The sequence below is a fragment of the Paramisgurnus dabryanus genome, chromosome 3 (assembly GCF_030506205.2).
Source record: "Paramisgurnus dabryanus chromosome 3, PD_genome_1.1, whole genome shotgun sequence".
NCBI lineage: Eukaryota > Metazoa > Chordata > Actinopteri > Cypriniformes > Cobitidae > Paramisgurnus > Paramisgurnus dabryanus.
In genome coordinates this window covers 33,317,143-33,331,325 of record NC_133339.1, presented here as the reverse complement: position 1 = coordinate 33,331,325, position 14,183 = coordinate 33,317,143, and the positions used below count along the sequence as shown (strand labels likewise).

Below are 14,183 nucleotides of genomic sequence, written 5' to 3'. Positions count from 1 at the left end.
CACGCTGTCAGGACGTTCAAAGATATTCATGGATGTCCCGTTACCTAGAAATACCCAAATGAATCACTCCCGACTATCACTGTCTGTGCTTTTTCTGAGATGACACAATGCTGGATTCCTGACTCTGAGAGTGGGAAAACATCAGCAAACATCATCGAGAGAAAAGCCCCTGGAGATCAGTAAAGCATCCGGTTGGAACCGTATGACTAATCTGTTTGAGGTGGGCGTGTGCGGCTAATGTAATTTAAGTTCGTGAAGTGAGGAGAGAACCTTAAATGGTCCTGTCAGACGGTGCAGACGGAGTGTGAACATCTTCTCTATGGCCCGCAACCCTCCCACCAAAGACAGCGTGGAGCCAAAGTGCAGTTTGGCCACTTTAATGAGGCCCCTGGAGGATCGCACGGTCACATAGTGGATGGAGATGAACATGGTAACTCACTCTTGTGTAAACACATAGATGGTAGATAGAGAGCCACTCCATTCAATGAGCTGCTAAGGTTTTCTAGCGTGCCGTTTGAATTATAGCTTCAGGTGCAAGCTGGCATGCTGGCAATAACCGACTAATGCACAGTGGCGCACGCATGCACCCAAACCAACATCAGCACCGTTTTGCACTAAAAGCACTTCTGCATGTGGAGGACAACAGAAATAAATCACTTTATCTCATCCTCCATCTCAGCAACGGCGAGTCATAAACCTTAACTTAACTGCAGTCTAAATCTACAACCCAATCCAGAGAAAAGAAGAGCCTACTTTTGAGAGATCTCTATTAATGGTAAGCCACAAGGAGACAGTGTTAACCTTCGCTTCTGACGTAACACTGGATTAAGCACGCAAGGTTTGTTTCTTATAAACAAGGATCTCGATGATCCAATATAACTGTCACATCACCACACAGACGCTCGTAACCAGAAGAAATACGTCTCTCTGTTTTTGTGGGACATGGTCTGCTGTGTAATTTATGGAGCTCTGTAAGTTGTCTCTGCTACATCCAGGCCCATCACATCACAGGCTGAGAAGATGTGTCATACATCAGACAGATGTTTTCTGCTTCATCTGAGATAAAAAGACATGCGACTATATCCTCGAGTGGCAGAAAGACATCAGCAGTCAGAGATCATACTGCTTGAAAAATCAGATTATATATAGTTTTAAGAAGGTTTGGCTTCCAGAAGTTGCTCCAAAGCGGTCTACCTGCCCTAAACATGTTGAGCAAGATGCAAGTGTGAAGAAAAAATCTGAAAATGATCTTAATCATGAATATTCAATAGGTGACATAAGATTTGGCAAGCAGCCTTGACAGACACTTACTAGGCACTCTGTTGATGGCTCGCAGGGGCCTGAGCACTCGCACAGTCCGAATGGCTGACAGGCTGGCATTGTGACCGTCCAGTGAGTACTCCATCATCCTGTGTTGTAGAGAAGAGCAAACATACCTCAGACAGTGAAGGTCAAACTTTAGTAACCTTTCCATGTGTCAATATTATGTGAGAATAATGGCAGAAAAGTGGTTTTAAAAGACAAGCCTTGATATGTTTATTACTCGGTTTAATTTAAAGGTCAATTTAAACAACAAAGGCAATGTCTTTCGAATATTCAATCAATCTAAGGGGTTGTGAAGGCTCGGAGTAATTCTATTTCCCAACTGAGTTCCTGTAAATTGAGTAGTGGGTCCCCGCTGACTCGCTTTGCTGTGGTGATAATGGCTAAATACATGAGTGACAAGTGAGAACGAGGCAGGATTCCTCACCCTGCCATGACTATGAAGAAGTCCAGGCGGTTCCACGTGTCGCCAAGGTAACACTTTGATCCAAAAATCCCCAGGGCCATCATTTTAATGACCATCTCCACAGCAAAGAAAGCGAAGATGCAGTCATCAAATGCCTGTGGACACAGACCACATTATTATTTGAATACAGTAGGGTGGACGTCTTACAGGAGAGGTAGAACAGACGTAACATTATATAAGACGACAATGAAAACTGCGCCAGAGGCAAAGAAGATCAGCTATGGTTAACGTTTTCTAGTAGTTTGCTTCTGGAAAATTTCCCACAATACCCATACAACCCAGGGGGCATAGAGAAATAAAAATCTACAGAAACAAAATGCCACTGTCTGTGATATCTGGCCAAGCTTCACACACTAACATACAGACACTGGATGGAAAAATATATAACATACAAATACAATAAAGGGTCAGATTTCTCTCTAAGAAAGATTTTGAACCCCTAAGCAACACTTAAAAATGCCTTAATGTTTATTATATTGCCCCTTTCTGTTAGGAGATCCCCCTAAAAGTTACACAGTGCACCTTTAAGTCTCCTGTGTCTGAGATATTTCTCATGAGATAAAAACCCAGTTCACTAGTTCGCCTGCGTCTTAATAATTAATGGTAAACGAACTTGGCTTGCTGTCCTCTAAGGGAGCTTTGAACCTTCAGAGAGCGCAAACCTGAGACCGGGGCTCAAATCCAATTTCAAGCCCCATTCATTCCTTAGGATCCAAATAGGAATGAATTTAGAAGCCACCAAACACTTCCATGTTTTCTCTATTTAAAGACTGTAACATGAGTAGATACACAAGTAAGTATGGTGGCACAAAATAAATATTGGTGATTTTAAGCAGATAAAAATGAGAACTATATTGAATGGTGGAAGAGCACTTAGTTTGCAGCACTTCGACCTTGGGTGCAGTAATATTGACAGAAGTTTGAGCGAGAGGGGGAGTAGTCAGGCATGATGATTTTACTGCGCGTCGAGATCCCTGTTTGGATCCTAAGGAATGAATGGGGCTTGGCTAAATGCTAACACATTCACGATGCGGTGTACTAAGATTAAGTGCATGCATTGAAAAAAGATAGGTATGTATTAATTTTTCTAAGTTGAGGTAAAAACATAGTAAAATATTGAAAAACTTTGGTGTTTTCCTTTAAATAGTGTTATATGGTATTTTAGTGAGACTCACCTGTAGGATGACACACCACTCAGACTGGCACTTGAGGTCCTCACATGGCTGGAACATACCCAGAGTCACACAGTTCAACAGAATCACCAGCATGCTCACATGCTCGAACCATGTGCACATGAGTCAAGGAAATCTATCACAGCACATATTACAAACTGCAAAGAGATTGAAGTTATAATATTTTAGACAAATAAATGAGTGTTGGAAATCTTTCTCAATTTAATACAAGACTAAACAAGAATGCTTTTTTACCAATCTCTTATGTAGAAAAAATATATTTACAGCAAGTGTGACCCTTCATGTGATATCTCATAATGTAATTTTAGGTTTAGGATTATCAAAGTTTGATTTTACTGACTGATTTCACTTTAATTTCAATCTTCGACATAGCCTTACTCAGTCAATATTAAAAATATAAAATTTATATTATATTTGTTCTTTACATTATGCAGTCCCTCCAAAAAATGCAATTATGTGATTGCATGATTCAATGCATAATCAGCCAAAATCCACATATATTTTTTAAATATGCCGCACTTTCGCCGCATATATTGCAGATTTCTGTGCGCAAAATATGCAGGGCTTGCATGATTTCATAATCCCTGATTTTTGTAGCAAAAATCACATATATCTTAGCAGAAAGTAGAAAAATGTTGCATTTACTTCACACAACCGCAGCCATGTCCCCTGTTGCCATGGGAACATTATGAAGTGATGTGATTATGTGACGTAAACATTATTGAAAAGCTGCAAAGGCTGCAAAGTTCCCGCAGTATTTGCAAGTTCTCGCAATTTCATTGCATAAAATTGCATAAATATACAGCATATTCAATCGCATTTTTTGAAGCAACACTAAAGAGTTTTTGCTCTTTGCTCCCCCTACAGGTTGGAAGCGGAATTGTCCATTACCACTGTCGTAAATAATTTAGCATACTGCAGCAAAGCTGGCTCTGATTGGATTGTAGGTTTTTGTAGTTTTCACTCGAACTACAGGACCGCGACCCGACATTTGGAAACTTCTTTAGTGCGATTTTGGCCGATAAAGGGCTGCAAAAAATAAATGTGAAAGTGCCGTTCACCCTGTTTTCGAGTGGCTGAACGACTGAAACTTTTTTGGAAACGTTATTTTAAGGTAAAAAAAAAAAACTCTTTGGTGTTGCTTTAAGATCAAGGATTTTTGCCTGCAACAATCACAAAAAAACTCCTATATGAAAACTATATATGAAGATTCGAAATATCCAATATAACCACAGTAGCAATTTATCAAGAATTCAACCAGTTGAAGAGGCATAGCATGTTCTTCATGATCCTGATCCGCTAAATTATTTAGTGAGTACAACAGGAACATGGTGAAATCTGTTTCAGCCGCACGACTTTTGCTTCCACTGCTGTCTGAGATGTCAGATAGAATGAGACCCATTAGCAACGATGCCGAAACAAGCTGCTTCTGCTGTCATAGACCTGACCTATCAGCACCTCCGCTGGTGCTGCCTGCTGCACTGAATATCACCACCATCATGTCCATCACCACCGGACATCACACCTCTTCGGACCGAAGGACGAAAACAATTCCTCTACTCGCACACCATCAACACCCCCAGGATACTGCAGATATGTTGTTCCTGAGAGCTCTAAACAAGCCTGTCAGAAGCTATCTATGATCTGGCATCACTCATACGTCATCTTTAAAACATCTGTGCTTGAAACCCTCCAAGGACCCAATCATATTTCTTAAGGTTGAAGTGTCAGTCTGGATGCACCAAGAGCTTCTCAACTCATGTTTAATGCAAATCTCCTAATCTAAGTGAGGAAAATGATGGCCACTTGCTATTCTAGACACAAATGAGAAATTTGAATAAAGCTGTCGCATTTACATAAGCATCATACCATCAAAGCAAAAAGGAGCGGTGAATAAGATCAGGATTTTCAAATCACCTGTGTATGCCTTGAAATGGTGTAACAAAAGTCTGGAATGGAGGAATAAGCCTTTGTAAATAATAATTTTAGAAGTGTTAAGATGTATTTTTCAACCTTCACACAACAGAAAATATTAAATGATTTTTCAGATGATGGACTGTGGTCTCCCGGTGGCTGATGGTACATCAGGATGAAAGACTTAGTTATCAACATAAGACTGGAGATGAGCTCAGTGCTTCAGAGCAGATCCCACATCACAGGACTTACACTTTATTACATACAGATGGTTATGCTTTTTAGGTGAAAGATTAGAAATAGAGAGGTCTTTAATAAATCATGTCATAGATTAAGAGACCTGAAGGACACATAACAGTACTGGTGACACAGTAACATGCTAAAATGTTACTCCAGAGTCAGAGTGACTTCAATCAATAATCTGTCACTTCATGTGGGCCCAGTTTAGTGGCACTATGATCTGTCTCACAACCTTAATCAGGAGAGGAACAACTAAAGCACTGTCCTAGTGTTGATGGATCACCAAAATGGTCCCCCACAGTTTAGTCTACTCTACTCACTGGGCCATGGAAAAAGAAACTCTCCAAAAATACCTAGTCACAGGCCTTTAGTGACTGCCCTTAAAAGGACAAGGATGTAAATACTTTACTACTAAAATAAGATTTTTAAATCATTCCCACCAGCAAAATGTCAGTTGTATAACAGTGTAGCATTAAAGTTCCCTCTGTGAATATAAATAAACCACCCTTTGGAAACCCATCTAAAGTATTTTTTGTGATTTTATATTAATGTAAAGAACATTTTGTTTAAATATAACTTGACCGAATAAGGTCATGTCAAAGATTAAAACCAATGTGAAATCAATGATTGAAATCAGACTTTGATGATTATAAGACTAGCACAAAGTAGATACCAATTGCATTCTGTACAGTTTTTCTAGTATACACTCTTCATTTTGCACTGTTTATGAAACATTATGCCATGAAAAAACAGCAAATGCTATAGAATATAAACTGTCAGAAAAAATGTCCAAAATGGTCCCTGGCTGTCACTGGCACGTTACCCTTTCCAAAAGTACACGTTTGCACATAAAGAATTAATTACAGTGGCTAGGTAAATATTGGTACCAAAGAGTGCATATAGTACCTCAAAGGTACTAATACAAATACAAATCTGTACCTATATAGTACATATGAGGACCTTTTTAACTCTTTCCCTGCCACTGACAAGTTATCTCATCAATAAAGAGAAAATATTGCATGAAAAAAATGTGTTCCTAAAGAAGTTTTAAAGCTCACGTAAAACACGCTGTTTCTGCATTTCTGATATTAATCTGGAGTACCTATGGAGTAGTATGACATCCTTTATATCTCTGAAGAGTCTTTAGTTTAATCAGATTTATAAAAGAAAGATTAGCTTTACCGAATCTTTCCGATAACGTACGAAAAAATGAAGAAGGAGGAGTTACTACCGCGGGATGAGCGAGTACGAGTCATGCAACACTATACAACACTGTTTTAACTTATGATTCACTACATGTTCGTGTCATTTATATAATATACACGCGCCTATTTCCAACATAAGACAGAAGTCTTACTTACCACGTGTAACTCGTCATGAAAATCCACCGCATCAAACACACACGCAAAACTCCGCTGCTAATCCGGATAATAAACTATATCCATTGTTTCCATAAGGCTGGATGTCTTCTCCTTACATCCAAAAACACACTTCTTGTTGTGCCATTGTTGACTTTTGAAATTAAACAAAGCTGAGTGGCGTGATAAGCTGTTAGCAAGCTCTAGCGTCTCCCGCTGACTGACGGCTGGGCGGGGTTTTCCGGGGGAAGTTTTCCGGCGGAAGCCCATATAAAGAAGTGATACGTATCGAAAACCCCTGAAACGTCAGTTAGAACCGTAATCGAAAAAAATTAGCCGAAACTTGTACGAACCCTGGCGAAGTGCATTCGGCACAGAAATACTCTGAAACACGCCCAACTGCATTTTTGACACTTTGCCTACGTTTAGCATGAGGAAACAACTCTATAACTGTGTTAATAAGTCAGAATGCTTGAAATACCATTAAACCCCCCCTTTAATGGGTATCTGTAATTCCACGATAAGCGACTAGATGACAGATTACAGAATTAAAAAAGCAAAAAATTGTATATTAATTTTAAACTCTGCGTATGCTTTGATAATCGTTCTGAATCTGATCTCTAAAAAATTCACTTATTTCAGCTTTTTTCTAAAAAATATTTTTAATAGTTAATAAGCAGAGAAAAAATATAGATAGAATGAAAAGTGGGCTCTATCATACACCCGGCGCAATACAGCGCAATGCGCGACGCAATTGTCTTTTGCTAGTTTCAGCCCTGTGCAATGATAATTTTCACATTTAGCACCACGTTGTTTAAATAGCAAATGCATTTGCCCCCAATGTTGCGCCCATGGGCGTTCTGGTCTGAAAACTAGGTGTGTTCAGGCGCATTGTTGGCGCGTTGATATTTTGAGGCAACTAAAATAGACTACGCAATATGTTTTTTGTTATTTAATGAGCGCGTTAGTAATATGCAATAATAATAAGCACCGCGAGTTTGCTCATCACATACATGGATGCGCAGCAGCACAAAAAGGCTTTTAACGAGATATTTGACGAGATATCTCGTCAATTAAGAGAAAACGCTTCCCCGCCAATGACGAGATTTTCCGTCTTTCCGCAATAACGCAACTTTTTACACCCGGAAGTATTGCCCTATGGCAAGTGGCTGCATGTCCGTGTCTGTTTTAAAGATCGCTCTGAATGGGATCTCTATGAAAAGTCCGTCACAAAAATTGAATTATCTCTGCTTTTTGCTCAAAATGTGGTGTTTTTGCAGAAACCTACCCATATTCAAAAGCTGATTACAAAAGAACCACTGAAGGTAGGATGAAACGGTTTTTTTTTGTTTGAAAGCAGAGGGTCTGTTCTTTCAATTGGTATATTGTATGTTTATATATTTAAAGAAGAACATTTTCTGGAAGGCATTAAACTTTGGTGAAAATCATGAAAAACGCTGGCGCTGGCTGGCAACTTTTTTTAAAAACGCTGGCGGGGAAAGAGTTAACTATGAAAAATTAAAGGAATAAAATGTATGTATTGGACATAAAGGAGGACCGATTATGAAACGTTAGAAGGCTTTAAGGGCTGCTTCACCTGTAAGTATATAATTGCTTTGCTTTAAACAAATGCATCTATTTTTAAATGTTTTTTAAATGCTACCCTACGGATTTATTGTACATGATGACACTGGACCTGTGGATATGGTAAGATGAGAAACATTTTAAGTAATTCTTTTTAAAAATCCCATGGCGCTGTCCGAGTGCTGAAACGCTTCGGCTCTCCGCACGTTTGTAAATGCTTTATCTCTTATTTGTATTTCTAGAGTACAAACCTTTTCTTGCATATTTGCAAATAATTTTATGAGATACAATGATTATGTAGGATATCAATACATTTAAAGCAATTAAAAGACTGCTATTTTTACTTCTATGACTGAAAGAAAACGGCTTTTAAAGGTTTTAATCCAAAAAATTTAAATTTCAATAAAAATGAAAACAACACATTTTTAACATTAATCTTAAACTGGGGGTCTTCTTCCTCCACTTAGTTTTTCAGTTTACAAAGTCCATCATCTAAATAGAGATAAGACATAACGCCAGTGCAACTGGCTTTTAAAGGGGATGAGAGCTGAGACTCTCATTGGTTTATTGCACGTTACGCCCAAAACACACCCAATACTCACGCTCGGCGCACAAACCATTTTTCCCATCGTTAAATTAGCAAAAGTGGCATTGGACGCGCCCATTTACACTGTGCGCTTTAGACAATGTGCTTAGATCGTTAAAATAGGGCCCATTAATTGTCATTTTGTGTTGATTTTTTATTAAAATAAAACACAAGTTGTGTTAAAAGTAATACAAAATATGTTGTTTCAATAAAAACACAAGGGATGTGTGTATTCTGGGACAATGCATTTAGTGTGATGTCTCTAAACTAACACATATTGTGTTGTTTTTAACACATCCATTCTAAGAGTATGGGGACCATTTGTTTCTGACAGTGTACTGTGTTTTTAAGCTATTTTATGTAATTGAATTTAACTGAAGTCTCCAGTTATTGTTTTGATGTAGTTTAGTAAGCTCACTGCAGTAATTTTCTGCGTTTTCTGCAGCCTCAAAGAAAAGTTATATGACTTTGATGTCTACAAAGAGCTGCCTTTGTGCAAGAGATCATCTGTCCTTGAAGGAATCAGACTGTTAACTAAGTGGGAGAAAGCTATGGTAGACTGGCTCTTCTATCACTCTTTCATGTGAACATCTGCCGTACGGCTACATCTGTTTGTTACAGCAAAACTGCAGCATCTTTATTCCCTGAAAGCATCAGCTAATGCAATAACTACAACCCACTAACATGCAAATGCATGACTCATTGGAAAAGTATTGAGTTTGGAAATCACACTTTGAGCTCAAATCCCTGTTTTTCTAGCATTTGGCATCGTGTCACTGCATACATAAAACATTTAGTTGGCAATTAAAGCAATAGTAAGAAGACATAATTAATAGAGGTGTTCATTTACACATTCTAGGTGCTAATGTGGGTTTTTGGCACTGCTTTATAGTTGATCAGCAGTAGTTCTCCATTATTATTTTCTTTGTTAACTGCTCAAGGCAACAAATATTATAATGCAAGACTGTTTATAATACAAGGAAAAGCGATCTGTTATAGCATTTACATTAATCTCAGAGTTGCTCAGCTGGAGCCGTACCCCTTAAAATTAAATTAAACAAAGGTTTGTAAAGGAAGTTTAAAGCAGTGTTTCTCAAACTTTTTCAGCTTGCGGCCCCCCTGAGTATGTGCATCCATTTGTGTCCCCCCCAAAGAATTTATGACATAAAACATTCCAAAACTTGAACTAAACAAGGCTTAATTACACAAAATTTATAATAAATTAATATTTTTTTATAAAATGTCATTAAACTGGGGCCTCCCAGGGGGCCACGGTCCCCAGTTTGAGAACCAATGGTTTAGGGTACTCGAAGTTTTTGCTTTATCCAGATTAAGTCACTGTTAGGGGTGGTTCACAGTTTGCGTCTAAAACCGCGTGGAAAACTCAGCCGTTGGTTGGTTTTTGTCACATGACCTGTGCAACATTCTGAAAAGTTGTTTTTAACTCGATGCAAACGCGCCTGGAAAAAACTAGCGCGTTGCATCGCCTGCGTGGCGCTTTCATTATGAGTGAGCATACCACGCGTTTACATTTGAAATAAATAACATAAGCACGCAAAAGACACGATGTGAAATGCCCCTTAAGGGGTTAAAGGCACTCAGCTTCGCATTTGCCTAAAACCGCCCTTCAGCAAAGACTTATTCCATGATACAACACACCCTCTAGTGCCTTATTCTGCACAAAAGGTTTGATGAAAATATAAAAGTTCACCAAAGAAAGCTATGATGCTAATATCCGTTAACACATTAAGGATATCCTCCCCTCCAAACCCTTCAAACTGACAAATGAACTTTATCTGACCTTCAGTTTCATCTGGACTTGCCAGCATCGTACTCGTAGCAAGAACGCAGAGCAACAGAAGCGTCAGGTGTCACTACTCACTGTCAAAGCAAAGAATTGAATTACTCGCTGAGGTGAAAAGGATAAATGAAGCTATCACATTGATTAAGGCAGGAAAACTGTCACGATGTGCCACCTAAACGAATGGAACCTACTGACACGAGGCTGACCGGGATCTTCGGATTCAGCTGACTCATCAGATCGCAACAGCTTGCAGCACAGACCCGTTTCTCCTTACCACTTCACGTTCATTAGCAGAGAGCAAATTCAATCAGGGTGATCTGTAATAACATTTGCTAATGGGGTCAGATGGTCCACACCCCAGGGAAGGATGAAATAACATGGTTGTTCGAGACAGGGTTCATGTGTGGACACAGGAGACAGTAGATGGCTTACAATAACCCTAATTCAGTATACAGTATCTAATTTGCCTCTCAGAAATAAAGAAAATGAAGGTATAAAAGTATTAAATGATTTTCCTTTTACAATGTCCTATCCTAGGACATATCCTACAATTGTAAAGGAGCACAAAGATGCACTCGGGCTAAGCCTTCATGTTTTTGCACATGTATCAGATATGCTCAGCTGACTGATCCTCTTATTCTTAGATCTTAATAAATTCTTAGAATACACATTTTCTGAAGCTCAACTGGTGTTAGCAGCGCAAAGGTCATGAGTTTTATTCACAGGAAACATACATACTGATAAAATGAATACCTTGATTGCATTGTAAGTCGCTTTGGATTAAAGCATCTGCCAAACGCATACATTTAAATGTACTGTAAAGGTCAGTGACCTGCTATTTCATCTTTATTTTCTGTGGCATCCATTTACTCTAAATCTCTTTCTTTAGCTATGACTAAAGGTCTGACCTTTTCTTTTATCTGTTTCTTATATCTGCACGTGACTACGGGATGTCATCTCTATTTCTGTTTTACATTCTGTTAAACTCCCTGAACTTCCTGTTTATCTTTGACAGAGTCTTTTAACTAGTTTAACACACAGAATTTCATACATCAACAGGGCTCACTTTCAAGACTGTGCTGGTCAACCAATTTCAACTAACCTCATTACTTCGGCTGGAAAAACATATTATAGTCCCATGTAAGACCTACGCCGCAGGCTATGCGTAGCCTGATGGGCACCTCTCAAAAAATGCCCTTTCACCCTAAGCGCTGTGAGAACCTGTCTGCTACAACCCCTCTTATCAGGTAATAGCCTTCCTCTTAGGCTATGCATTTCCACTTGCGACAGTAAATACAAAGATAAGCCAAGTTGAGGAGTTGATGATTTAATTTAGAGCCGATTCACACCGTATGCGTGCCGTGAGCGTCTCAGCTGCGTGGCGTGTCCGTTTTTATTAAGGCTCCCATGTTAGCAGGTTTGACCGTGCACACCTAGGAATAGGACCGACGCCTATTTTTTACGCCACACGCAAGCGTCTTGGAAGCGTCAGGTCAGTTTATCAATAGGAAACATACATGCATACAGAATAGGCTAGCAGAGCAGCGCCGCGTCAGAAACGCTTCTGGTAAGCAAGGGCATAGAAAACGCCATGCAGCTGCAATGCGAATTACACGCAACACACACGCCACGCAGCCGGTGTAAACGGCCCTTAAGCTGCAACAAAAGTCGCTGTCTATTTACCTCCATAATGGCTGATCTTCTCAAATCATACACAACAGCTGTTTCTTCTTCTTCTTTAGTGGGTTTACTCATAGACATTAGGTGTTTCTCAATGTGAAGGATACTTCCTTGGCAGGACTGATCCTTCCAAGTCACTTCCTTCAGAGGCTAGGCGAGGCTCCTCTATATGATTGTGGGTGATTTGAGAGCGCGAAGGCTACAAATATGCATCCTTTCCTGTATATGGGATATCTGAACGAAAGACTTGGTCCTTGGTTGAAATTCCGAGGATCCTCGACATTGGAACAGTCCTTCGACGGATGTTGATAACATAGCATCCTCGAAATTCCGGCTTCTGAGGATCCTTCCCTGACATTGAGAAACACCTAGCTTATATGTAGATGCCACATGACATGACCTGTTGGAACGTAAACCAGCTTCGCCGCCTACGCTAGCACTAGAGTCAATCTGAGTTAACAGAGAGTGAGCAACTACGCCCGTATTTTGTGCATCTTACGGTTGCAATAACCGGCGCAGTATTCATACCAGATTGCATCGGATTACCTTTCACAAGTAAGATTAAACAATAATTTTGGTTATTTTACCATTTTCAATATAATGTAACCAGGGTTCTAAATTAACACCCGCCAACCCGCCAAATGCGGGTTAAAATTCATTTTGGCGGGTGTTAATAAAAACTTACTAGCCAGTTTGGCCGGTGATGCATGAGGCATTGCATGCATGATACATAAAGCTCTGTTCTCGGTCATTTATCCCTCTGGCAGTACTTCCTACATGAACACTGTGCCGTAATGCTACGTGATGATGTTTAATACACCAATTGCCTGCGCGCAGTTTGCAGCGAAACCAGCGCGAGAAACCATGGAAACGAACTGAGCGCGTCCACCAGAAAACTAAAGGAAGAAGGAGAACGAACGGGCAGAGCAGGGAGGATATACTGAGACACAGGGATGGGGCATGTGCTCCGGTGTAAATCTTTCGTGCCCATGTGTAAATCTCAAGTTTAAATTTTAGCAGTTAACTAATGTATTCCTTTACAAAGATAATAGCGGCAAAACAGATCTATATGCAATGTAGTTACCCAATTTACGCTTGTAAAGCGACGAAGCAGTCGCACTGACGCGTGCACGCATGTATCCATGTCCACGCGCTTCTTTGCGTTCATCCGCGCACGCAACTGCATCCAAAAGGGTACGCCACGCGAATGAGTATTTATGAAAACATGACGAGAAGTATGTTTCTTAATAATACTGATAATCTTATTTTGACTCGATCATTATTGGCTTTTGTAGCTGTACATCAAAAATGTTTTGTGCAAAGCAGGGAAATGGAAGAAGAAAGGAGAGATGATGAGTTAAAGGGAGGTAAGACAAACAACATCCTCAGCCTGTCAGGTCTCAAACATTAGAGGAAAAATCTCAGGAAAACCTCTTGTCAAGTCTATAGAATTGCATTGTTGCTGAGAAAATCAACAGATTTATGTGTTATACTGTTCTGTATTTGCAGATATGAAATTAATATTTAGTTTACTAATATTTAACTCTAGGACACTAACTTACATAACAGTTAGCAGTAACTAAGACTGAAATTATTTAATATAGCAGTCATAAAATGACTGGTTTCTTAAAATATTCTTGTAAAAATAAGTTATCAATCATTGCTATCATTGTATAATGTAGAAAATATTTCTCTGCTGTCATTATTACCAAACATGTTATGCCATTTATGCCTCCATATAATGTTAGGTATGTTGAAGATTACACTTAAATATTTTTAACAACATATTTATCTTTCGCAGTACCTGATGCACTGTAGAATAGTGTGTTAAGCAAAGGACATTGTAAAGAAGTGTTGCCCCTTTCTTGCACACAGCAGGCTTTCAAAAAAGTCAGCAAAAAATGGGGGGGCCCCAGTAAAGCTTTATGTCTATCAACAGAGAAATGAAGAAAGCTTATGTTTCATCACAAAAATGTTGTCATGTTTTGTCAGGATTGTTGCATGCATTTGAAAGAAAAAATAATCATTGTTGCAT

General features: G+C 39.3%; 1 protein-coding gene across 2 annotated transcripts in view; it reads right to left on the bottom strand.

Annotated features, from left to right (window-relative positions):
• The window catches only part of cacna1ha (calcium channel, voltage-dependent, T type, alpha 1H subunit a), a 60,793-nt gene extending 57,712 nt beyond the window's left edge, over positions 1-3,081 (bottom strand). For both annotated transcript variants that reach the window (XM_073814020.1, XM_065265964.2), the window contains exons 1-3: positions 2,965-3,081; positions 1,751-1,884; positions 1,312-1,409 (exon numbers count right to left, since the gene is read on the bottom strand). In XM_073814020.1, the coding sequence (XP_073670121.1) occupies positions 1,312-1,409; positions 1,751-1,884; positions 2,965-3,057 (325 nt within the window). In that variant the 5' untranslated portion in view covers positions 3,058-3,081. The remainder of the gene's footprint in view (positions 1-1,311; positions 1,410-1,750; positions 1,885-2,964) is intronic.
• Positions 3,082-14,183: the final 11,102 nt, after the last annotated feature.